Here is a 27,610-nt window from a genome sequence, read left to right as displayed (position 1 = left end):
GATCCAGCTTTAAACCAATCACGTGGTCCCTCAGGTTGGCTCTCTGTTTCTCCAAATCAGCATAGGTGGAAACCAGCTCCTTGTTCTTGAAATGAGTAGCCAAGCTTTCAGTTCGGGTCGTTCTCATCACTTTCTTGACATAGAGAGCAGACTGCAGCGTTTAGAAAGCAGAAATATAGGAGATCAGAGAGAAGACCAGGGAAGGAAAATGGTAAGTGGAAAATTCAGACAGAAAAGTTACTATAAAGAAAGGAAAAGGGTAAGTGGAAAATTCAGACAAAAAAGTTAATATAAAGGCATTGGCCACATCGACTTCAGCCATACCATACTCTTGAACGTAATCCGGAAACAAGAGTTGGTCCATAGCATGCCAGAAAGGAACCTGCTCAGGGTTGCCAAACCCTTTAGGAAAGCGAAGAGTTATTTCCCCAACACCAGTTGTGGGACTACGCGGAGGAGTGGGTGGGTGACGTGATATGGGAGTAGCCTCGATGGGTTGGGTAGCAGCACGGGTAGTGCGAGAACTGGAAGCACCATGAGTGGATTGAGAAGCAGGATAAGAGAATCTCTTTTTTGCAGGTATGGAAGCAATGGGACTCCCAGTCGCCCTTTTTTTTTTTTGCGCTCTAGAGGATAACTTCAAAAGGGTCACCTTTGGCACTTCCTGGAAAGACAAATTTCAGACTTCAGAATCTGTCCCGTCACTAATAAACACATGGGCAATCACAGGCATCAAGTCATCGTCATGATCAAGTAATAGAGAGGCATGGCCTTACCAGAAGACATGGTGCGAGAAGAGGTGGTGGAAGAAAAGCCGGGGAGCAGATCAGGGAACTTCCTACTCTCAAGGGAAAGGGAGTACATCTTGCTGACAGAAGCAGACGCCACTCGTCTTGAGAAGCCTCTGGGTTCTTGGGAGCTACACATAAACAAAAGGTAAGGGAGTGAGCAACGCAAGCATATCAAGCTTAGGGAAGTTATTTACTCTTCGTCAGGATCCAGTTCTCGAAAATAAATTCAGCGGGGACACTGAGAGAATCCACTCTAACATAGAAAATTTTCTTGTAACAGCCTTCGTCCTTAGATTTGGACCTCAGCTTCAGAAAAGGTCGGAACCAGGCCTATCCTTGAAGTAATATTGGCCCTTGCCAAGAGAACGAACTTCGAATCTATGAGCCATATCTTGAAGGCCAATGTTGGCGCCTGTTAGCTCATTCAAGGCTAAGGCGGCAAGAAGAGTACGCCAGGCATAGGGTGAAACTTGGGTTATGGGAAAATGATTCAAATAAAAGAATTTCTGGACCATCTCGGTAAGAGGAACCAGAGGCCATACTTAAACGCGTAAGGATACATACACCCCCAGCCTTTCCGAAACCCATCCGCCTTCTGCCCAAGATAAGGGATATGAATCACCGCGTCACTGCCAAGATACTCTTTGATCCCGGGAATGTCGTCGACAGTGAGAGCGGAGTCGCAGTCATGGGGGTGTTTTAAAAAACTTTGGGACGGAAAAAGTTCGTCCGGTTCAAGATTGATTGGTTGAGAAGAAGACGAGGCTTGACTAGTTTTACCCTTGGTGCGTGCTGAAACTAAAATTAATTCGAGGAAAAGGATGGGTTACTTGGAATTGGAAATCAAAACTCCGGCAGGAATTCCGGGTTCTAAGAGAGAAAAGGCGGAGGAAGAAGGTGAAGTGAAAGAGTTTTTTTTAGAGTTGAGGGTTTATGGAATAATGGAGGAGAGAGGAAGGGATTGTGTGGCTTAAATAAAGGAGAGAGACGGTTGGGAGAAGGGGTAAATGGAGGAAAAGTAGGAGAATTAATAGGAAAGTGGGTGGGGTAATGATGAGTGTATGGGAAGCCGAGCAAAAGACTGCGCACGTTTCATCCAGTTAATTTCCCGCTCGTCAGTCCAAAGCGTGTCTTGCAAGAAATTAAGGGCAAACTGTTTGGACCAAATCTCGCATATTGGGCCGTGGAGAATAATTGGGACAAGGAGCAATGTAAGCCGGGTAGATCGGGGATCAAGCAAAAGGAGTTCATGAGTGCACAAGCCCAACACGGGAAGAGGATGTGGATCATGGGTCACGAGTCACGGGTAGCTGAATACAGAAAGCAGAATGCAAGCCCATTACGAAGACCGCAACTGCCTTGAGAAGCAAGCCCATTAGGGTTTAGCTCTATATAAGACGGAGAGGAGAAAGCATCTCATTTATTCACGCAGATAACACCTCACGCATAACACAAGCAATCAAGCAGTCTTGTTTTTTTTTTTTTTTTTTTTTTTTTTTTTGGTAATGTGAGCTTTTCTTATTAATACCATCAAATATGCCAATTAGAACATGTCTTACAACCTTCACTTACATTTCAATTTGTCCAAGTATAAGAGAAATCATACAACATGAATATGCAAATTACTTAGCCAATCTCTATCAATACTCTGAACAGGATGCACAATCTTCTGCAAGAGTCTGCTATGCATTCTCTGTTTCACTTCTTGAACAAATAATAAGGGGAAAATGCACGCGGTACCCTTGAGGTTTGATATTTTGCCCGATATACCCAAACTTTTTAACCGGAAAACTTTAAGAGGCAATAACTCGTGTTTATGAGTTCAGAAAGTGATAATTTTTTTTTTTCAAATCGATCATCTTTCCGAGAACTACGATTTGAAAAAAAAAAATTATCGTATTTGGATCCTCTGGCTATGAGTTTTTGTATGTCAAAGTTTTTTTGACCGAACAAACTTTGAGTGACCATATCTCTTGGTCACGAATTCCAAACTCGACAATTTTTTTTTTCAATCGTAGATCTCAAAAAGATGATCAATTTGAAAAAAAAAATCCGTCACTTTCTGAGCTTGTAAACACGAGTTATGGTCTCTTAAAGTTTTCCGGATCAAAAAATTGGGTATTTCGGACAAAATCTCAAACCTCAAGGGCACCGCGTGCATTATCCGAATAATAAGAGTACTTATATGCAAAACGGTCTTTTAAGAGACTTGCTCTAGTGGTAAATATGTATAGTGTAGTAAAAACTCCGCACTAATAAGAATTTCATTTTTATTAATGATGGATAAAACATATAAGAAAGCTACGTATATATCTTATGTAAAGTTATCATATACGGTATACCCCGTATTATTCATCAAAATACCATAGAATATAGTAGTACACAATACTCCGTACATGCATGAAGCCATGCAAAGGTTGGGTTATTCTCTAGCATGAAAGATTTTGACCAGGATCAACACCAAAAATACCACAATACTGCTGATACAATCGAACACGATCACTAACTTCACCCGGGTTTCCGCCATTGCACTCAACGGCGCCATTAATAGCTCGAATTGTAGCTCCAAAACCTTGGTTCACTACTGAATGTACATTGGTCATCCAGAACCACAAGGCGGTCTTGAATGAGGTGTCAACATCATTTGCAACAATTTCAGGGTTGTTTAAACCGTCGAAACCGATGGATTGGCCGGCAGCACCGTAGTTGCCGTTCCCAGTGAGTTGAATAGGTCCTCTTCCGTAGTATTTCTTGCCGGGTACGCAAGGGTATTGCGTGTTGCTTGGGTCACAGTCTGCGCTGTTTGTTGCTGCTCCATTGTTCTCCTCTATGAAGCAAAATTCTATATTCATAAAACACACACAAAAAAATACTTTAGGTTTAAATTTCACAAATTATAAAATACCACAATCTTCGTTACAATATACAACCACCATCCATTTATATGTCGATATTTTATTAGTCAAGTCCTTTTCGTAGAAATATTAATGGTCAAAGTTGGGTATATTAAACCATATATATATATATAAAAGTCGTCAAATGGCCAGCTGGGTGGATTACATATTTACATAGAGTAGACTGTAACATACTCCGTAATTATTTTTTACTAGCGATATTTAGTTTGAAGGAAAATAATAAGTCGATACTGAATCATATCGACAAATTATAAGTGCCTATTTTCCCTTATTAATAGTGCAATTGCATATAAATACGGAGTAGAAGAATTATTTTACCTATATGCTTTTTTGAATATATGAGCGGGTTCTGAATAAAGGAAGTATATATGTATTGTCTAAATGATCAATAAAAGTATATACGTAAATTAGACAAATGTAATCAACATGATTAATGCATAAAATGAAAGTTACCTCCAGTCTCATGGGCAACATTAGCAAAAAATGCAGCGATTTCCCTCAAATTATCATCATTAGCTCCGGAGGTACCAAACTCAGGGTAATCACCAAGGGCATTAAGAAAAGCATCTCTAGTATAAAAGTTTTTCCCTGCACAAGTCGCCGCGGCTTGGCCTATAATCCCATCAAAGAACGACTGGGTCACAACACTCGACACATCAGCGTCATTGCTAGGGAGTAGTGAAATGGAGAGGATTATTATTGCTACTAATGTTATGCTCTTCATTTTTGTTTGGTTTGATGAGAAAATGTTGTGGGTGCGGTGAGGTATTTATAGTCGAGTTATGTGGAGAAAAGTCTACGAATGTTATGTAAGATTTTTGATAATTGATATGGACCGTAATTTTTATGTTGATCTATTGTTATTCTTAATTATTTGAAGGAAAATGAGTTATTGCCACCCGGTGGCGCCCAATCTTGATGCCACCCTCTCATATGTAATAAGTGGGGATCCCATTAGTAATGAGTATATCACAAAATGTGATGGGAAACCACAATAATATAGGGTGCATATGAGAAGGTGGTATCCTTATTTGAAATGGTTGAGGATATTATGGGATCTTAGTCTTGCTTCCAGAAAGGTAGGCTGTTGATATTGAAACCACATGAAGTAACAACAAAAATTGTACGAAATAATTAAAAGATTAGGCAGATCATTAATTCTGACGCGTTAGCAAATTCTTTCTTGTGGAATTTTTGAGAAAAAGACAACCTAACTTTCTTTAAAATGCCAAAATTGACTATTCAGAATTTCAGATTCTTTGCTCAATCTTTTTCCAAATCAATTCCTGTATGAATTAACCAGATCCGAGGCAAGAAGAATAAGTACATTACATATGAGTTCGAATCCTGATCATTGAGCTAGCTCAGAGGCCTGATACATCCCACCAATTAAACCAGTAAATGAAAACACCAATTCAAGTACAGTACCATTTGACAGTAAGCGTATTTTGCTCGTCTGGCGATAAGCGAATGGTTGAACGCCCTACCAAAGACCTGGTGCACAGCATATAATGAAGTTGGAACCACAGTAGCATAATATAGCGTAAAGAACTCGTCACTTCCACTATATTCAAACAATACAATTTTTTGTGGCCATTAGCAGCAGAAATGTACCCTAAATCAAACCCCGGAGGACCCTATGATAGGCTCGTATTTCTACTATATATATTTAGCTTATTTTATGCATAATAAAGCGGTATTGGGACGTGGTTTCACATGATTTACGTCACATTTACCATATTCTTAATACCGGGTTAGTAATGGAGTTTTGAGCAATGATCGGAAGCAAAGGCATGTCTTGAAGTCTACCATGGTACAAAATATCTACAAGCAAGAAGGAAGACTAGGTAAGACATGAAGAAGTGAAAGGATGAAGCAATTGAAGATTTGAAGCGTCGTTTGCATAAAGATCAACTTCAAATGGGTATATCTTGAGTTCTAGAGCTCGTATCGATGCAAGGATAAGTGGAGGTGAAAGCTTATGTTCTTAGCTTTCCAACGGTAGGTCACACGCCTCATTTAGCCAAGTAACGAGAGAGATATGACCTTTTGAAAAAATGCTGTCCAACAGGCAACTCGCACCGTGCGAATTTACAGTCCAATAATCTTTGGTCACACGCCTCATTTTGTTACGGGTTTGCTTCTAGCTTAAGGCCCATTAATCTTCCGCATCTTATGACTATATATAGATGGATGCCATTAGGTTTCCAACATCTTATGCTTACTTTGAATTAATCAAGTTGTATTTTGGGAATTATTTTCATCTTTTTGATTTGGATTTAGATCTACTATGGAGAACTAATCTCCTATTCTTAATCCGGCTCAAAGGTGTAATCTTTGGTTGTAAGACTCCTTAATCTTTCCTTAATTATTATTATCATTGTTAATCCTTTGTGTTTATTGCTTGAATTTTGGAAACCTTGTTTATATTGAGTAATTAAGTGTGATTTCCTTATTGCTTAATTAATCAAGTTCCTTAATTTATTGTTGTTGGGATTATTAAGTGTGGTTTCCTTGTAATCTCATCTTTGCAACACCTTGTTATTATGCTAATGAATGTGATTTCTTCTTGGCTTAATTAGCAAGTAAATGATTAACTTGTAATTAAGCATTAATCGTGATTTCATTGTGTCTAATTACCCCTATTGAATCTCTAGTGCTCTTATCTTCTTGTTAATTTGACCAATGTATGTGATTTCTACTTAGCTTGGTAGAATTGATTAATTGGGTTATTTGATTAAGTGTGATTTCTTTGTCATTTGGCCATTATTAAGGAGATTTAGAAGATTTATCTTCACAATAGGGTGATAATATAATTAAAGGATTGATCTTGTGGTTTTATTAATTAAAGTGTCTCACTTAATTGAGTCGGATTAAGTCTCTCTCAAATTTGATAAATTTCCATCTTAAAACTCACTTGTTTAATTGCTTGTTGCTTACTCTAGTTTGAATTTAGCCTTGCTTTGTTACTCTTGAAAACCAAACCAAAACCCCCCCTTTTTTTACATACTTATCTTGTTGTTGTTTAATTTGTCACAATTGTTCTACTTGCTCTATTGAATACACCATTGCAAAACCCCCCTTCTCTTGGGTTCGATCCCTTTGCTTGCTACTTTACTAGTTTAGAATTAGTATTAATTAGTACGTATTGTGGTATATAAATTGTTAATTTGGCCGTCTTTTATTGCGATGTTTTAGGCGTGTCACCCTACAACCCTCAGCTAACAAAATTTAAGATTTTCGAGTCTGAGTATTTGCGAAATTGGTGGGTTATTATATTCCATAAGATGAACAAACAACCAAAAATTGATCCCAGATAAGCCAACCTGTTACAGTTGCCTACCAAAACCATATCCGCATTGCCTTCATCAAAGTTAACCAACTCAATTTCACAGAAAACATCTGGAATTTGTTTTCAGAATGAATGATGAGCAAGGATCTAGTGGGTGAAGGTCGTTGAAATTTGAAGTGGACGAAAACGAGATGAGGAGAAGAGAGAGTAGAATACCAGAGTTTGAAAACCGACTTGAATTAAACAACGGGTTTAGTAGGCAATCACTTACCATACTACCCAAATTTTGGTTGATGAGTAAATCGCCATGGAGTAAGCGAATCATGGCGCAATGTATGACATCTACGTCTAAGACAGCTTCTCTGAGAACTATCAAAGGCGAAAATCCTACTGATGTGGGTGCTCTATAGGCTCCTCATTGGCAAAAGGCGAAACCAGGCTTGGAACTGAAGGGACCGCGGTACATTACATGTAGCAGCGGAAGATAGAAATACGGTCCTCCTAAGACTTATTGTAACACCCCCGCTCACCAGGATGCCTTATCAAGGACCATTCCAGTGTATGAAGGTGTCACCATCTCGGGTTCCCGAGGGAGTAGATCAAATTAGACAATAAAAGAACATTTATAAAATATTAATGTACCTTATACAATACAACTCTGTACAAACACCTTTACACAAAAGATAAAGACTACTACGACTCATGTTACAGCACTTCTAGACTGGTAGCATGATGACTCGATCCCTCAAATCCTAGCAGCCACAAGCAACAGTACCTGCTAAGCCAACTGCTCACCATCCCCAAATGGATCACCGCAGATACCACAAAACAACACGGGGTCAGTACTGACTAATCAAATGTAAAACGAGCAAACAGTGTAACCATCTGATCATCCTCTATCCCAGTCTCCCGATCTCACCTAGTAACCGACTACACACCGAAGTGTGTAGCTGTAACATTCCGTTTGATGTTTGTGAATGTCTTGATATTGGATTTTCTAATGGATAATATGTTACGGAGCGAGCAGCGTTTGTGGATAGTAGTTGGTGGTGTCGGGAGTTAGTGTCGAAAGAGAATATGATGTAGTTGATACGATATCGTGAGCGATGTGTGGAGGTAGGAATAGTTGGTGGAGTTGGTGTTAAGAGTTCATGGTTTTATGTTTTATAAGTTGGGGTTTTGTTTTGAGTTCTTAGTTGCTTTGTTGTGTCTTGACCGAGTTAGTATGTTTGTTTTATGTATGGGTTGAACTTCGGGGACGAAGTTTTTTTTAAGGAGGGAAGACTGTAATACTACGGTTTTATGAGTCTCTGGGTACTCTATCGAGTGGGGCTTACTCTGTCGAGTAAGCATGTTTTGATTTACGAAACAGTATTCTGCCTATAGGGTACTTGATCGAGTAGCCTTGACACTCGATCGAGTACGTTAGTTACTCGATCGAGTACGTTAGTTACTCGATCGAGTAAGTGTGTTTTACGGGTTTGTTTTGACGGGTTTTATTACTAATGCGGGATTAATATAAAAAGGTTTCGTCACTTTTCTCAAAACACTTTTACAATCTAAAAACCTTCAAGAGAAGATTAGAAGTTACGTTGAATCATCCTCGCCGCATTATTAGCAAATCCCGGAGTTAGAAGTGTCGGATCTTGTCGTTCTTTATACCTTTGTGATCCTTGCGTCGAGGGTAAGCTCTACATATCTTTTTTTATATCGTTTGGTTAAACCCTAAATTGGAGATTTCGGGGTTTTTATGATTATATGGTTACGGTAGTGATAATATGTGTGTATGTTTAGGAGGAGGCTTTGTTGAGGAGAGATTCTGAGTAAGCTGTGTGATCGTCTGATTTCGTGTTGTTTTCCAGGTAGGGTTTCCCTACTCAGTATTAGTTACATGATGTGTGTGGTGATTGTGCTGTAGATAGTAATTGTTGGTTGTTTCAGACGGTTGTGATATTGTGTTGTTGATTGTTTCAGACGGTTGTGATATTGTACTGTTGAATGTTTCAGACGGTTGTTGAGGTTGTGTTGTTGATTACTGTTTAACTGTCTGTGATCTTCGGGGAGCGTCCCTGGCTGAGTGGAGTCACTTGCGGGAGTGACTTCACGCCCGTGATTCGCCTTCTGTGGAACCCGCCACAGAAGGGATGTGCACATTAATGAACATGGGTTTATCGCTCGATGGAGATGAGCAGGGCTTAGGTGGGAACGGATGCGGTCCCCCACTGGCGGCGAGGAGTATCTGTTGCGATGGGTACTCTGGCAGGGCTACACACTTTAGTGTGTAGTCAGTTGTGTGGAGATTGATTATGGAGACTGGGGGTTGTTGTGTGTTGAACTGTTTTGGTATGTTGATTTTGTTGTGGCATTGTTTTTGTGTAATTAGTACTGACCCCGTTTAAATGTTTTAAAAACTGTGGTGATCCATTCGGGGGTGGTGAGCAGTTATTGAGCAGGTATGAGTTGATGCGTATGGGATAACTGGGAGGAGTCACCACGATGCAGTTTAGAAGTCTTCCGCTGTGTTTGATAGTTTTATAGTCTTTTGGTAGTAGACAGTTTTGGAGAACTTGTATCTCTTTATCAGTTTTGGTTTTTGGTATATAATCACATTAAACGTTATTGGCTATTTAAACATGTTTCTTTATTGCCTTATGATTATCATTGCCTCGGGTAACCGAGATGGTAGCACTTCCATGCCTTAAGTGGTCCTGGTAAAGCACTTGGAGTATGGCGGTGTTACAGTAGCCCTGCCAGATTACTCATCGCAACAGGTAATCCTCGCCGCCAGTGGGTGACCGCAACCCATCCCATCTAGTCCAGCTCATCAACGAGCGATTAACAATCCCTGTCCCTTAATGTGCACATCCCCTCTTGTGACGGGTTCCACGGAGGGCGAACTAGGGTGTGAAGCCACTCCCGCAAGTGACTCCACCACAATCACACACAGCATCACAGCTGTCACAACACCACAACCGTCACAACACAACCACCCTCAACCTCCGATGATCAGCAGATAACAACAACTATGAAACATATGCAATCTCAATCAATTAACAGTACTGAGTAGGAGAAACCCTACGTCGTCGCAAACCATGAAAGACATCCATACACAGCCAAGCAAGACTCCAATATGCATCCTACAATGATAACCACCGCCTATTACACAACTATCCTCAATAATCTACCCAAAAGAGACACAAGACAGAGACTTACCTAATAACGTGCATCGACGACGACACGGACGACAACCATGCACGCAACCTTCCTAAGCGAATCCCGTCCTTCCCATGGTGAAGGTGTTGGCTATATACATGAGAGTGTATAGGGATGGGGTGATAGGAGAGAGAGGTAGGCTAAGGTTAGAGAAAGAGGAACTGACGAGGAAATGGGAAATGAAATGAATCTCGCGAACTTGCGTTTTATATTAACGCGTCACAGCAGCCATACTCGGTCGAGCACTGGCGTACTCGGCCGAGTAGGCTCTACTCGGTCGAGTATAGACGATACTCGGCCGAGTAGCCTCTGCTAGGTAGAGTATACAATCCTATAAGGTTCCTGTTGCAAGCCTGGTCCTTCACCCATTCCTCCTTAAGGTTTCTCTTGGTCAACAGGGTCGGTCAACGTAGTCCTCAAATATCCTGGGTATTACAGTCTTCCCCCCTTAAAAAGAATTTCGTCCCCGAAGTTCAGCCCATACACACACACTACAAGGATACGCACTAAGACACCATCCACATACATAAAGGCATACGAACTCCGGTCATCCTTGATATTACCACCACATCAAATTACTCAAACAACGATCATGCCACCACTGCTATCACGCACAAAATATACAGGAAAATAATCCGATCATCGATTCACCGCAAAATATGTTCTTATCCCATACCACATGTTTTTCGTATACCATCTTGGTAAAGGCAGCACAATGACCAGTAACGATATACGACCACAAAAGTACACGTCCCACACACCCATACTGAGTTGTTCAACGCACGTTCGTATCACTTAAAATATAACATAGATACAACTTCAAAGAAACGTAAATGTAACTTCAATAACATGTAACATGAATGTAATTTCAAATACTAACATAAATGTGATTTCAAGTATTATAGACATAATTTCATTATTTGGTTTCGCGACGACATTAATCTTCCTCTCTTAAAGGAACTTCGTCCCCGAAGTTCACCACTAACCACTCCCCGTCCCTAAAATCAATACATACATCATAACTGTGACGTTACTCGCGAACTGCAATTCACCTTAATTCATGTTACAAAACTTAATCTATAACATTACACAATTGTGACCCATAGCAGTAGAATGTGACGGTAATTAAGTATTCTATATACATCTAAAGATGATGTTATCAAATGATAGCAGCTTTATTCATTAACTTGTTATTTTAGTCATATACCGACCACCAATTTCACTCATCCAATTGGACCTGTTATAACTGCAACTAAACATTAACACTATGAAAGATTGTATTAAATAACCAACATATATATACGTATAAACTCGTGACAGTTACAACACTTTCTTGTTATGCGTTAACATTCCCACATCATATAAAGACTAATGCAACACCTTGAACAAGTTAAGTTCCTACATGTTGACCATGGCAATATGACTAACCTTCATAAATCGATATACTATCCAAGCACATACACACCTGTAACGTGATCGTAGTCCATTTTTTGGACAATCGATTACGCTAAGCGACACTATGAAGCACCCACACACTTTGACATGTAAATATTCAAATACTTCTGACGGTTCGTAAACACCAAACACATAAGGTTCCTGTAACAGTACTATTCGACCGAGTATGAGTGGCTACTCGGTCGAGTAAGCTCTACTCGGTCGAGTATGATTGTATACTCGGCCGAGTAAGCTCTACTCGGTCGAGTAGGGTCTATACTCGGTCGAGTTGTAACAGGCAGAGAGTTATACAATTCAACATAACGTATCTACGGACTTACCTGTAATCAAACTTACAACCAAAATGCTAGATATAACCAAATCAACAAGTCTCCACACAGTGAGTTAAAATAAAAAACGGCCTTATGGCCGAGTACAGTCATCCAACAGTAAGTACTAAATCCACAAAATAACATCCAACACAAAAGAAACTAATCCAACACAAAAGCAACTAATCCAAGAAATATAACAAAAGGATCAAAAGCCAGGACCCTCCTCCATGTTATCGTCACCACCTGCACCGGAAGTACCTGCACATGAGCTACCCGCCCCTGGAAAACCTGCTGCCGCTGAGTAATCTCCTCCTATCTGGCTGCCGTAGTTGGCTCCCCACGGTCCCGCGAGGCAGCCAAACTCTGTCTCCTTCGGTGGCCTCCAGAAACTGGGATCGACGCCGAAGCTATGGAAGACTCCTGAGTCCACTCCAGGTCCTCTCCACCAAACCGGTTGTGCTAGCTCTGTCCCTATGCCCTGGTTATGGGCCATCTCATGCATGTTGCGGAGCACCAAAGTGGTGGAGATCCGCTCAGTCAAGTCAGTCACCTGTATCTTGGGGTCATGCACGGTGGGGTAGGGCGAGTACTGGTAGGGGTAGAAGTCAGGGGTGGAGTAAGAGGGCTCAGACACGACCAGGTTCGTCCTAGACTGCCTGACCCTACGACGCTCTCGAGGTGGGGGAGATGCCTGCTGCTGTCCCTCAGGCACGATGACAGGCTCAGGTAGGTCCAAGAGAATGGTAGAGTCAATAAGGTACGTCTGAGGCTCAGGTCTAGGTATGACACAAGGCTCCCACTCAGCTAGGTGGTCAACAATAGGGAGACGGGCAGGGTCTGGAAGCACCATCCACATAGATCCCCTCAACCTCCAAGCATAAGACCCGTCATCCATCTTCCTCAACCATATGTTCTGATGCCAGTACTGAGCATCCATGGTTGGAACAGTCTCCACATACTCATCCCCCTCAGGAGGTGGGGCCTCAAAATCTGTCAGGCGCTGAGCTAGACGGGTCACTATGACCCCGCAAGCGATATGTCGGGTCTCGGACTGGGCCATGCACTCAAGACTAGAGCACACTACCCCCCGGAGCACTGTAGTAAAACGGCTTCTGACGGTGCAAGTTAAGGTAAGACATAAGCAACATGACCTCGTGAGAATTAAGCTTGCTTATGTCATCTCTCGCGTACAACAGACAGGTCATCATCCTCAAAAACATACGAAGGGAAACATGCTGCACGTCATTAATCAGCATAGCACTGGCGCTAGGGGCAGGTCTGCCAGTCAAATAGGGAAGGTAGAGAGGGCACCACTATTCTTGGCCACGTCACTAAAGTATCCCGTCCCCTCCTCCTCCAACCAAATGGTCTGCAAACTCATCCAAAGTCAGCTCATGATCCTCATTCATGAGGCGAAAAGAGACAGTCTTCCCTTTCTTGTCATAGACATAGGAACTCAAAAACTCCAAGGTCAAGTGGGGATAAGACTTCTTCCTCAAATGGTACAACCCTTCCATTCCCAAAGTCACAAATATATGAAATATGTCCCCCTTAACCTCTAAAGTCTCAAGAATATCAGGATTAATACAGCGGGTGGGTTGAAAAGGACGACTCATAAGGGCCACAAAAGCCTTTCGTTGCTTGAAATCAGAGAAAATTACCGATGGATGTGCCTCCACCGGTGGAACTACTGGTGCACCGCTAGACTGGACCGTCTCAAGTTGGACATTAGGACGGGTTCTCTTGTTGGTTAGTCCTCTGGTTTTCACCATACTGCAAGGAATCAAGCTTTAACAAAGGGATTGACACACCAACACTTATCGCAAAAGACGGACTGTTTTCAATTTTAAACAAATTTTGAGACGAACTTTTAAGACAAATTTTATCATAAAATCACTAAATATTTTACTCATTACATCGTTACCAGCTTCAAGTTGTCCCAAACCGAATGATAATCAAACAAAACAGAAGGTATTTCGTTTTTAGCAAACCCTAGAATTCAAAATCTAATTTTAAACCATGTAATTGCTCAAACAATGGCATACTCGAGGTTTATATACAATTGAATCCAAGAAATAACAAGGTGAAGACTCAATTTCAGTTACTTATGATGAAAATCCGGATTATTGACAAAACCATACATAACTTTGAAAACAAAGGAAGAAATCGAGTTAAAACCTTACCTTGAATTGATTAATGGCAAGTGAAAACAAGTAGACTACCAAGAATTCACCCAAAAGCTTGAGGAAGGAGAGGTATGGAGTTTTAGAGAGAAGAAGAAGAAGAGATGGGGCAGAAATAAGAAAGAATGGGACGAAAATAGGGTTTTTGTATAACCCGGTTGAACCCCGATAAAGCAGTACTCGGTCGAGTAATGGGTATACTCGGCCGAGTATCGACTACTCGGTCGAGTATTCTACTTACTCGGTCGAGTTTTCGAAAACAGTAGCGATTTTAAATTTTCACAGAATGGGCACTCGGTCGAGCACCTTCATACTCGGCCGAGTATGGTCTACTCGGTCGAGTACGAATTCCTACTTGATCGAGTTTCCAAGAGTTAAGATGAAATTGAAATTTCAATGTTCCTGCAAAATAAATAGCATAGTTCGGAGTTCCGTGCAATCGGTTCGTCACTGTTAGAGCTTATCCTACCACATAAACACACATCAACACGAATTTTTGTACATCCATTACCAATTCGATCATCCTTTCTACCTACATTCCTTACTTTGCTATAAGAACAATTTACATGTCACCCTTAAGCATATGTAGCAATTAACTACAGTACCTGCAAAGTTTAACTCACATACCACATCATTACACATTCCACTAATCATATTGTACTCACCTTAAACCAAACGTTTACAAGACAACAATCATCACATAACGCAACCATTGTCAAACAAATTAATTGACTTACCTCTGATCACACATTACAGCGATTCATTCACCAATTCTAGACTTTTTCACGCACATTGATACACATTATTCTAACCACAGCTGCACACAACAACCATCACTGTGTAACGACTCTTACTAACTACCCTTTTTCCCATGATTGGCTTAAGTACGATGGGGCCATGATTTTGGAATGAGGGTGCCTTCTCACCCAAAATCTAGCATCGACTGGGGCTCCCAACACACATACACCAGGTTCATTTTAATTGACACCCTATATTCATTAGATTAATTGGTTTAGGTTCCAAAATCATCGGCTCTGATACCACTTTGTAACACCCCCGCACATCAGGATGCCTTACCAAGGACCATTCCAGTGTATGAAGGTGTCACCATCTCGGGTTCCCGAGGGAGTAGATCAAATAAGACAATAAAAGAACATTTATAAAATATTAATGTACCTTATACAATACAACTCTGTACAAACCCCTTTACACAAAAGATAAAGACTACTACGACTCATGTTACTGTGAGATTTATCTGTATGCATCCCTTTAATTTTAAGGACTATAACGAATTATAACATGATGAATTACTAATCATAAAATAAAATGCATAAACAAGATCGTAAAGGATTAAAAAATAACCTTCGGTCCTAGCAAATTCGGCCTAAGAACAATATCGCAATGATATTCACCTATTAGTTGCACCCAAGACGATATGAGAAATGCCCTTAAGTTGTTGCTAGAATCGATCCCCAAATTTCAGTAAATTAAATTAGGGTTTATCGTTTTTGTGTTTTTGATGAGAGGCAAGCAAATGGGAAAAATGAATTAGGTTAGAATCATCTCCCTTTTCTCCCCTATAAACCGTGTATATGGAAGATTAGGGTAGATTTCTCCTTCTTCTAATTTTCGTCCCATTACCGAATTTAGGAGAATTAATTTCTCTTATTTTCGGTTATTCCAAAAATGTAAAAATGTGTTAAATATAAATTGTCATCTAGTGAGGATAGAACCTATAGCCTCTTGGTTTGAGTACCCTCACTATTACCACTATGACACATTCATCTTGTTGATATTAAATATAACCGATTACATTTAATTACGAATTAACATATTAATTCGTCCAAGCTAACATTACATACATTTAATTAAATATAACTTATTATATTCAATTTACGAATTAATTGATTAATTCGTCTCAACTAATATTATTTAATATTCATTAAATAATTGTCTCATCAACACATTGACTAACTGTTTAGTCATATAAGGCATCAATGTGATTATATTTCTATAACCACATCTCTCAAACACATCCTATAGGTGTGACCTTCAGGGACCAGTTGATCACCGCCATCTGTATGATAATAACGTCAAACTTTCTAGCAAGCCAACCGTTATTAGGTAATCGTTAATCAACTGATTAAAATACGAAGTATACCCTTGTGAACCTGTAAGAGATTTACAAATGTTATCACACTAATTTGTGGAGGACACAAGCTCCAACAAACTCCCACTTGTCCTCACAAGTGTATGTGCGATAACCGATTCTTATATCCTAAAATTTCTCCCACTCAATGTAAAACAATTTGCAAATCCGTATTCACAAAGGTCGTATTTTACAAGCGATCATTATCAAGAGTGGTTTCCCTGACTAGAGAGTAACTTAACTGATAAACGAATCATCATTCGAGCATGGCCATGCATTTCAGTTACAACTCCTCGAGTGGCCCTGAGAAATAACTATATCTGATAAGGGTTGGATATTTTCCTCAACTCGAATCCTACAGATGTAAGCACAATATGAAATGACCCAGAAAAAATCTACTTAGCCTCCGATTCACGGGATCGTGAGAAAGAAACCAAAGTCACCCAAAAACTGCCTTAATCTCAAGAGACAATCGATAGTCAAAAGAATCGACTCTAGGAACACAATAGATGTCCTATCCACGACCTGGCACCGAATGTTTTTAAACATTTAGGACTCCATTATGTTGTCACAAAAATTTGTCCTATGAGGTATCGTTATAATCTCGCATTTGTGATCGATCAGTCAACAGTTTGACTTATGGCTCATTGAACCCACCATCAATCGACTGCACAATATAATAGCCAGAGTTATCAGCTCTTGTAGGCGATTACGGACCAAAATAAAATATAATGTAATTCAGTTCACTTTGTGGCGTTCAAAGTTGTCAGTACAATCCACATGAAAAACAAAATATTATCCATAAAACGATGAAGTTATAAATAGTATATGAAAAAGATAATGTATCAAATTCATAATCAACTACTACAACTCAGGAACACGTTTAATTCCCATGGAAATAACGTGCCCTTCATGCTTATCAAAATTCAACGGTTTAGTGAGAGGGTCCGCGATGTTATCATCCGTCGCAATCTTGTCAATCACTATCTCTTCTTGCTCCACGTAATCACGGATCAGGTGAGATTTCCGATGTACATGTCTAGATTTGTTGCTAGACTTTGGCTCCTTAGCTTGGAAGATGGCACCTCTATTGTCACAATAGATGGTGATCGGGTAATTCGAACTAGGAACTATCGTAAGTCCTTGTAAGAATTGACGCATCCATATCGCTTCCTTAGCTGCTTCCGAAGCGGCATAGTACTCGGATTCAGTAGTAGAATCTGCTACAACACTTTGTTTGTAACTCTTCCAGATGACCGCAGCACCATTAAGAGTGAAGACGAACCCGGACTGCGATTTTGAATCATCTCGATCCGTTTGGAAGCTAGCATCTGCGTAACCGATTGCGCATAGCTTAGTATCGCCTCCATAAGTCAATACCCTATCCTTAGTCCTCCGTAGGTACTTGAGGATATTTTTAACAACTATCCAGTGTGTTTCACCTGGATTCTTTTGGTACCGACTCGTCATACTCAATGCATATGCCACGTCTGGACGTGTGCATATCATGGCATACATGCTTGATCCTATTGTAGATGCATAAGGAACACGACTCTTGCGCTCAATCCCTTCAGGCGTCGTGGGTGACTGAGACTTGCTCAATTGCATCCCAGACGTTATTGGAAGGTTCCCCTTCTTGGAGTTGGTCATGCTGAACTTCTCAAGAATCTTATCCAAATAAGACTCCTGACTAAGTGATAACGTCCATCGTGATCTATCTCGGTAGATACGGATTCCCAAAATGCGTTGTGCCTCACCCAGATCTTTCATCTGGAAATGGTTCTTCAACCATTCTTTAACCGAAGATAGGAGAGGAATGTCATTCCCAATCAGGAGTATGTCATCGACATACAATATCAAGAATACAATCTTGCTCCCACTCGACTTGATATATAAGCATGGTTCTTCGACCGATCGAGTGAAACCATACTCTTTTATCACCTGGTCGAAACGATGATTCCAACTCCGAGAAGCTTGCTTAAGTCCATAAATGAAGCGCTTAAGCTTGCATACTTTCTTAGGATGTTCAGGATCTATGAAACCTTCGGGTTGCACCATGTACAACTCTTCCTCCAAATAACCGTTTAAGAAGGCGGTTTTCACATCCATTTGCCAAATTTCATAATCATGAAAAGCGGCAATCGCTAGGATTATCCGAATGGAACGTAGCATGACTACAGGTGCAAAAATATCATCATAATGCAATCCGTGCACTTGAGTGAAACCTTTTGCCACTAGTCGTGCCTTATAGGTATCTGGTTGTGCGTCTACAGAACGCTTTATTTTGTAAAGCCATTTGCACTGTAGAGGTTTTACCTTATTAGGTAAATCAACTAGATCCCACACGTTATTCTCATACATGGAGTCCATCTCGGATTGCATGGCTTCTAGCCATAGCTTTGAGTCGGAACAGGTCATTCCACCTTTATAGGTAGCGGGTTCATTACTCTCTAGGAGTAAAACGTCATTCTCCTCGACCATACCAATGTATCTGTCCGGAGGATGAGAGACTCTACCCGACCTCCTAGGTTCCTCGGGAATATTAACCGTGTCATCAGTTGGAGGAACAACTTCCTCCATCCGTTCCTCGGTTGTTGGTTCTGGAATCTCCGACAGCTCGAAGGTTCTATTACTCGTCTTGTTCTCGAGAAATTCTTTCTCTAAGAACGTCGCACTAGCCGCAACAAAAACTCGATGTTCGGTAGGCGAATAGAAGTAATGACCAAATGTTCCTTTTGGATAACCTATAAAGTATGTCTTGACCGATCGCGGGCCGAGCTTATCCTCGTGTCTCCACTTGACATAATCCTTGCAACCCCAAACCCGAATAAAGGACAAGTTAGGGACCGTTACCTTCCGCATTTCATATGGAGTCTTGTCGACAGCTTTAGTCGGACTTCGGTTAAGTATAAGAGCAGCTGAAAAAAGAGCAAAACCCCATAATGAATCAGGCACTACCGTGTGACTCATCATGGATCGAACCATATCAAGTAAGGTTCGATTTCTCCGTTCGGATACACCATTTAATTGAGGTGTTCCAGGTGGAGTTAACTGTAGAACGATTCCACAGTCTTGAAGGTGTTGATCAAACTCATTTGAAAGATATTCGCCACCCCGATCTGAACGGAGTGCTTTAACCTTTCTACCCAGTTGGTTCTGAACCCTGTTCTGGTATTCCTTGAATTTCTCAAAGGACTCACTTTTATGCTTCATTAAGTAGACATATCCGTATCTACTCAAATTGTCTGTGAAAGTGATAAAATATCTATAGCCATCTCTAGCGGTAATTGACATAGGTCCACAAACATAAGTATGTATGAGTCCTAATATGTCACTAGCGCGCATTCCAACACCTTTGAAGGAAATTCGAGTCATTTTACCAATGAGACATGATTCACACGTGCCATATGTAGAAAATTCGAATGCGGGAATAGTCTCATTATCGACGAGTTTCTTTACGCGTTTCTCATTTTTGTGTCCCATTCGACAATGACATAGATAGGTTTGATCTTTGTCAGCAACCTTTAATTTCTTATTATTCAGGTGTAATACTTCTGTGGTTTGATCTAAGATGTAAATTCCATTCATGGAAACTGCTTTGGCATAAATCATTTCATTGAAAGAGAAAATACAGCTATTATCCTTTATTGAAAATGCAAAACCGTCTTTAGTAAGTACGGAAACAGAAATAATGTTCTTAGACAAACTGGGTACATAGTAACAGTTATTTAAAAATAACTCAAAACCACTAGGGAGTTGGATTACATATGCTCCCTTCGAGACAGCAGCAACTCGTGCTCTATTTCCGACTCGCAGGTCCACATCACCTTTTTCGAGAGGTATGATGTTCTTTAGGCCCTGCAAATGATTACACAGATGAGAACCACAACCAGTATCAAGTACCCAAGTTCCGAAACTTGCATGGTTAATCTCAATCATATGAATATAAGATGACATACCAACAGGAACGACGCGACCTGCTTTGATGTCCTCACGGTAGATGGGACAGTTCCTCCTCCATTGTCCAGTCTTGTGACAATGGTGGCACTCAATGTCACCGCCCTTGCTCTTTGTCTTGCCCTGTGAGCCACTAGTCTCACCGGGCCCACTCTTACCGTTTCCTGGCTTTTTAAACTTTGGCTTACCTACAGCTAGGTCGCCATGAGCCTTTCCCTTACCTTTACCCTTGTTGGAAATAGTGAGAACATCCTACTTCATGCTCCCACTCAATTTTATATCCTTCTCGGTCTGTACGAGAAGGGAGTGTAGCTCATGAGGACTCTTTTTCAAGTCATTCATGTAGTAGTTCGCCCTGAAAAGGGCAAAACCAACATGAAGAGAATGAAGCATTCAGTCAATGACAATGCTCTCACTGATTTTGCAATCAAGTGCCTCCAGCTTCTCGACATTCTCAATCATGTGAAGAATGTGTGGGCCAACCGGTTGGCCCTTCTGGAGTTTCGCATCAAAGAAGCGACAGGTATGCTCATATGTAACGATTCTCGGTGCTTTTGAGAACTCGTTAGTGAGCGTGGTGAAAATCTTGTTCGCACCTTGGACAATGAAGCGTCTCTGCAAATTGGTTTCCATTGCAATGATGAGTACGTTCTTTATCGCACCCGCTTCCATAACGAAGTCACTATAACCGAGTGACTCGTTGACTCCTGTATTGGGGCCTGGGTTTACCGGTATTGGCTCAGTTAAGTACCTGAGCTTACCGTCAGCAATGGCAGCATTCAGTAGTGCTGCCTCCCAGTCCGCAAAGTTGGACCCGTCGTTTTTCAGACGTGTGAACTGATTCATTTGGTCCATGAATATTTTCAGCCAGGTCTCGCGTCCAAGTGTGGCACTAGGCATTTGTATTGCGTTATTTCCAGACATTTTGTTGTAACAGTAAAATAAACGTGTTCTACACTGCGAAAAGAAGAATAAATAATAAGCATGTGCATCGATTTTAATTTAAGTCTAATGAACTAGTGTCATAACGCGAAGACTCAAAACATTTATACAATTGACCTTCCTCAAGAATTATATAAATGATCCCAAGACTCAATTATCTGTAAATTGATAAGCCAACCTTTTGGCTAATTCTACTGTTAGAATTCTTGGTCGATAAATTTCTGTAAATTCTATCTTTAGTCCATCATAATCAAGAGAAACTCTTCGGACTATAATGTTGAGATAAACTAAGTCAACACAAACTACTTACCCAACGTAGAAGGGGTCATATTATGCCTATCGACGAAGAAGGGATTCATAGTTGTTTGCCCTTATAAAGACTAATCTCAATTTCCGTTTTAGAGGAAGATCCCATCAACTTTATTTTAATTCATTTTAAGTGAACTAATATCTAGCATGCGTGAATGAATAAACTAAGGTGATGGGTTAAAAACATGTGACATCTGTATGTCTATGAAAACTAACATACAACCTATATGTGTCAATTTTCATGCATTTTAGTAGTAGGTGGTTTGGTTTTAGGCGGAAAATGATGCATAATCTATCATGTGAATGAAAAGCAATAGGAATGAAAAACGTAAAAACAATAAAAAGTCCTAGTGTGGCCTATCCTATCAAAATGAACATTAAATACAAATTTGGAATCCATCCTTGGACCCGAGAAGCTTGTCTCGATGTTCCATCTTGATCCATGTAGCGGGAGTGAGCTCCAATCTCCATCTTTAGTCTTCTTTGAAAATTACAATAAATAAATTTACATAACAAACCTATTTATTACATTCTAATTTCAAAACCCAAAACTAAAGAAAAATAAAGGAGATTCGAGATCTCATAATTACATAAAAATTATGTTTCCTTCATTACGAAAACATAATTTGACTAAGGCCACACTAAGTATTACAAATTACAACCGATTGCAAAAAAAAATACGTAAATAAATTCATTCAACGATTCATTCAACAAAAATAAAATGCATCAACTAAAAAATAAATTAAACATACATGACACAATTTCTTAATTATGTTGATTAATTTATCCAAACCACCTATTTAAATTAACAAATTAAGTAACAATTCCTCAATTAATCACATTAATTTTAAACTCAATTCATATTAAACTTGTAATATGAATTTAATCCATCAATATTTTAAACTGCTTTAAAATAACTAGGTATCTATTAATTATGAACCGCTTCACAATAATTAATTATACATTGTAAATGTAATGTATAATTAATAATTATTGGCCAAAAACAAGAAAAAAAAAAACAAAAAAAAAATTTTCTTCACTAATGCCCTCGGCATTACAGAGAAAAAAAAACAAAAACAAGCCTTTTTTTTTTCTTTTTTCGACAAAACAGCAAAAACAAAACAGCCCGTTATATTTTTCTTCTTTAAACACGGTTTTTCTGTAAAAACCAATTTTTTTTTTTTTTTTGTAAAACCTGCCCAGCGTGAACAGTAACAAAGACAATTTTTTTTATATTTCTCAGCTGGATGAACCGAAACAACAACAACAACAACAAAAAAACAAGAAACCTAATTTTTGTTTATGTCTCGGCTGGGAAAAAAAACAACCACCCCAAAATTTTTATCAATTCGGCAAAACCGATTTCCATTTACATCTCGATTTAATAAATCGAAACATTTACAAATTATCATATTATTAACTTTAACTGATTAAAACAACAATATGAAAGAATCAAATGGAAATAAAACAACAAAAAAGCGCAACAACACGGCTGGAAAAATTTTGTTCTCGGCATAAAAAAAATTCAGCCGTGCAATTTTTTTTTTTTTTATTCGAAACCCTAAAATTGATTACATTCAATTTTATGAAAATCATCAAAATTAAAATTCGTGGCTTGGCTCTGATACCACTTGTGGGATTTATCTGTATGCATCCCTTTAATTTTAAGAACTATAACGAATTATAACATGATGAATTACTAATCATAAAATAAAATGCATAAACAAGATCGTAAAGGATTAAGAAATAACCTTCGGTCCTAGCAAATTCGGCCTAAGAACAATATCGCAATGATATTCGCCTATTAGTTGCACCCAAGACAATATGAGAAATGCCCTTAACTTGTTGCTAGAATCGATTCCCAAATTTCAGTAAATTAAATTAGGGTTTACCGTTTTTGTGTTTTTGATGAGAGGCAAGCAAATGGGAAAAATGAATTAGGTTAGAATCATCTCCCTTTTCCCCCTATAAACCGTGTATATGGAAGATTAGGGTAGATTTCTTCTTCTTCTAATTTTCGGCCCATTACCGAATTTAGGAGAATTAATTTCTCTTATTTTCGGTTATTCCAAAAATGTAAAAATGTGTTAAATATAAATTGTCATCTAGTGAGGATAGAACCTATAGCCTCTTGGTTTGAGTACCCTCACTATTACCACTATGACACATTCATCTTGTTGATATTAAATATAACCGATTACATTTAATTACGAATTAACATATTAATTCGTCCACACTAACATTACATACATTTAATTAAACATAACTTATTATATTCAATTTACGAATTGACAGTTAATTCGTCTCAACTAATATTATTTAATCTTCATTAAATAATTGTCTCATCAACATATTGATTAACTGTTTAGTCATATAAGGCATTAATGTGATTATATTTCTATAACCACATCTCTCAAACACATCTTATAGGTGTGACCTTTAGGGACCAGTTGATCACCGCCATCTGTATGATAATAACGTCGAACTTTCTAGCAAGCCAACCGTTATTAGGTAATCGTTAATCAACTGATTAAAATACGAAATATACCCTTGTGAACCTGTAAGAGATTTACAAATGTTATCACACTAATTTGTGGAGGACACAAGCTCCAACAGTTACAGCACTTCTAGACTGGTAGCGTGATGACTCGATCCCTCCAATCCTAGCAGCCACAAGCAACAGTACCTGCTAAGCCAACTGCTCACCATCCCCGAATGGATCACCGCAGATACCACAAAACAACACGGGGTCAGTACTGACTAATCAAATGTAAAACGAGCAAACAGTGTAACCAGATGATCATCCTCTATCCCAGTCTCCCGATCTCACCTAGTAACCGACTACACACCGAAGTGTGTAGCCCTGCCAGATTACCCATCGCAACAGGTAATACTCGCCGCCAGCGGGTGACCGCAGCCCATCCCACCTAGTCCAGCTCATCAATGAGCGACTAACAATCCCTGTCCCTTAATGTGCACATCCCCTCCCGTGACGGGTTCCACGGAGGGCGAACTAGGGTGTAAAGCCACTCCCGCAAGTGACTCCACCACAATCACACACAACATCACAGCTGTCACAACACCACAACCGTCACAACACAACCACCCCCAATCTCCGATGATCAGCAGATAACACCAATTATAAAACATATGCAATCTCAATCAATTACAGTAAGTAGGAGAAACCCTACCTCGTCGCAAACCATGAAAGACATCCATACACAGCCAAGCAAGACTCCAATATGCATCCTACAACGATAACCACCGCCTATTACACAACTATCCTCTATAAACTACCCAAAAGAGACACAAGGCAGAGACTTACCTAATAACGTGCATCGACGACGACACGGACGACAACCACGCACGCAACCTTCCTAAGTGAATCCCGTCCTTCCCATGGTGAAGGTGTTGGCTATATACATGAGAGTGTATATGGATGGGGTGATAGGAGAGAGAGAGGTAGGCTAGGGTTAGAGAAAGAGGAACTGTCGAGGAAATGGGAAATGAAATGAATCTCGCGAACTTGCGTTTTATATTAATGCGTCACAGCAGCCATACTCGGTCGAGCACTGGCGTACTAGGCCGAGTAGGCTCTACTCGGTCGAGTATAGACGATACTCGGCCGAGTAGCCTCTGCTAGGTCGAGTATACAATCTTATAAGGTTCCTGTTCACTACTACAGATACAGGCTATAACAACGGTTAAAAACCGTTGTTATATAAAAAAGCGGAAGTTGTTAAAGCGTCCGTTGTAAAAGGTTTTAACAACGGTTGGTTTTCTTAAGGAACCCGTTGTTAAAACTATTAACAACGGTTTTAAGTAGAAAAACCCGTTGTGGAAAGTGTGACTCAATTTTGGTGGGAAAGTTATAACAACGGTTGTAATATAAAAATCGTTGTTATAACTAAAGACAACGGGTTGTTTCTCAATAACCGTTGTTGTTTGTTTTTAAAAAATAAAAGAAATTAAATTAAATATTACTAGATGCATGCATAATTACGGCCCGTTATAATTCCGATGCATGCATTATTACTGCCATCCCTGCATATGAATGGACAATATATGGAATGAGAAGGGTTATAAGATTTGAAGCAGCAGAGAGAGATATGATGATCATTATTGCACAACTTCCTAAACATATATTAATTAAAAAACAACTCAAACGACACATTACTTAGTATAAATACATGCATTATCTCAACCACCATTCCATTATCTCACTATCTCCAAACCCTAACTGCTAAAACAAACTCCAAGCCCTAATTAATCTTTCAAACAAACTCCAAACTTCATCATCAAAATGAATGATACCATCCTTAAGACTCTTACTATGACCAAGAACAACAACAGTTTCATCCGCCGGTTGCTCCACATTGAGGACAGTTTCAGGAGCTACCTTGTGGATGCTCGATCCGCACTCAAGGACGCCAAAAAAAAAAGGCTTGACAGAGCAGCAGTCCTCCAAATAGCTAAGGAGGAGAGGATGGATATCATAGAAGAGAATAAGACTCTCTATGAAAATATAAGAATTGCATTTTTATCAATGTAATTCTTTTTCTAATTTATGTATTTATATATATATATATTAATTAATTAATTAATTAAGTTTATCATGCATTCCTCTCTATCATCTTGCTTCTTCTTTGTTTTATTTTATTTAATTTGTTTTACTAGCTAATTAAGCGAATAATACTTAGAGAAATAACATAATGATCGATAAAAACAAATACATGCAAATGAAATAATTAGAAAAAGAAAATAATGACGATGAAACCAACAGTGACGACGAGATTTACCTGATAATTAGAGAAAGTAAGAGACGATGAAACCAACAGTGACGACGAGATGATAAAGCGACGATGAGAAAGAGAGAAAGAGACGATGAGAAAGTGTGTGTTTGTGTTTGTGTTTGTGTTTGTGTTTGTGTTTGTGTTTGTGTTTGTGTTTGTGTTTGTGTTTGTGTTTGTGTTTGTGTTTGTGTTTGTGTTTGTGTTTGTCTGTGTTTTTGTTAAGGTTTGTGTTTTGTGGTTGTAGCTGATATGTGTTTGTGTGGTTTATAGTATGGAAAGTATTGACAACGGTTGTAAACAAAAACCGTTGTTAAAAAGTTTTAACAACGGGTTTAAAAAATAACCGTTGTAATTACTTTTCACTAACTTTGCGCCAAATTATTAACAACGGTTATGCATGTTTGACCCGTTGTTAAAACTTATAACAACGGTTATATAACCATAACCGTTGTAATTAATTTTAGTAAAATTCGCGCCATACGTTCTACAACGTCTATGGTGATTTTCGTGAATAAGCGTTGTTAAAGGGGCGTTGTAGTTGCCTGGATTTGTAGTAGTGGTTGCAAGCCTGGTCCTTCACCCATTCCTCCTTAAGGTTTCTCTTGGTCAACAGGGTCGGTCAACGTAGTCCTTTAATATCCTGGGTATTACACCTATTGCATTTAAAAACTTGTAAAACTGGGTAAAGGAAAACATACTTTTATGTGTAGACAATAAATTGGTCTAATCCCGAAAATACAGAGTCTCTAGTGTATCCACACCGGTAGATAGACTAACGTTCTCAACCCTTGAGACGACCTCAGATATAGAGAAAACACTTTTCTCACTTTCGTTATAAGTAGGAGAGTATGCGGGATCGGAACTCTTTCCGATTGTGTGTGTAGCTTATAAAACCAACGAAACCTTACTATTTATAGAAAGGAATTTCTTGGCCAACAAGCAAGCCTTAGGTGAGTCATTTTCTTAACCATTAAGAATTCATCACAACAAGGCACGTACTTCATGGATATGTATGATAACTTACCATGACACATTTTTAGTTTTGCATAGGAATACACGTAACATCAAATAGAACGTGTCCCGTTAAGATCAAAGTAATACTTTCGATCCGTTTCTCATACAAATATCTCTCCGATATTAACTATATTTTCGTGTTAGCGAACAATATAAAAATATGCCGTCGAGATTATTTAATTAATTATCTCATAATAAATTAAATAACCGTAAACGTTAAATATCGACCGTAAGTGTGTGACCACATAGGTTCATCACTCAACCGGTAATAATTAATATCATTAAC

General features: G+C 39.3%; 1 protein-coding gene across 1 annotated transcript; it reads right to left on the bottom strand.

Moving 5' to 3' along the window:
• Nucleotides 1-3,044: 3,044 nt before the first annotated feature.
• On the bottom strand, nucleotides 3,045-4,458 carry LOC141606264 (acidic endochitinase SP2-like). The gene is made up of 2 exons (XM_074425320.1): nucleotides 4,160-4,458; nucleotides 3,045-3,633 (listed from the first exon to the last, which is right to left on the bottom strand). The coding sequence occupies exons 1-2, from the start codon at nucleotides 4,428-4,430 to the stop codon at nucleotides 3,221-3,223; spliced, it is 684 nt and encodes a 227-aa protein (XP_074281421.1). The 5' UTR covers nucleotides 4,431-4,458; the 3' UTR covers nucleotides 3,045-3,220.
• Between the last annotated feature and the right edge of the window lie 23,152 nt (nucleotides 4,459-27,610).

Source organism: Silene latifolia, chromosome 10 (genome assembly GCF_048544455.1).
Source record: "Silene latifolia isolate original U9 population chromosome 10, ASM4854445v1, whole genome shotgun sequence".
Classification (NCBI taxonomy): Eukaryota; Viridiplantae; Streptophyta; class Magnoliopsida; order Caryophyllales; family Caryophyllaceae; genus Silene; species Silene latifolia.
The sequence above is the reverse complement of the archived record's forward strand: the minus strand, read 5'-3'. Positions and strand labels throughout refer to the sequence as shown.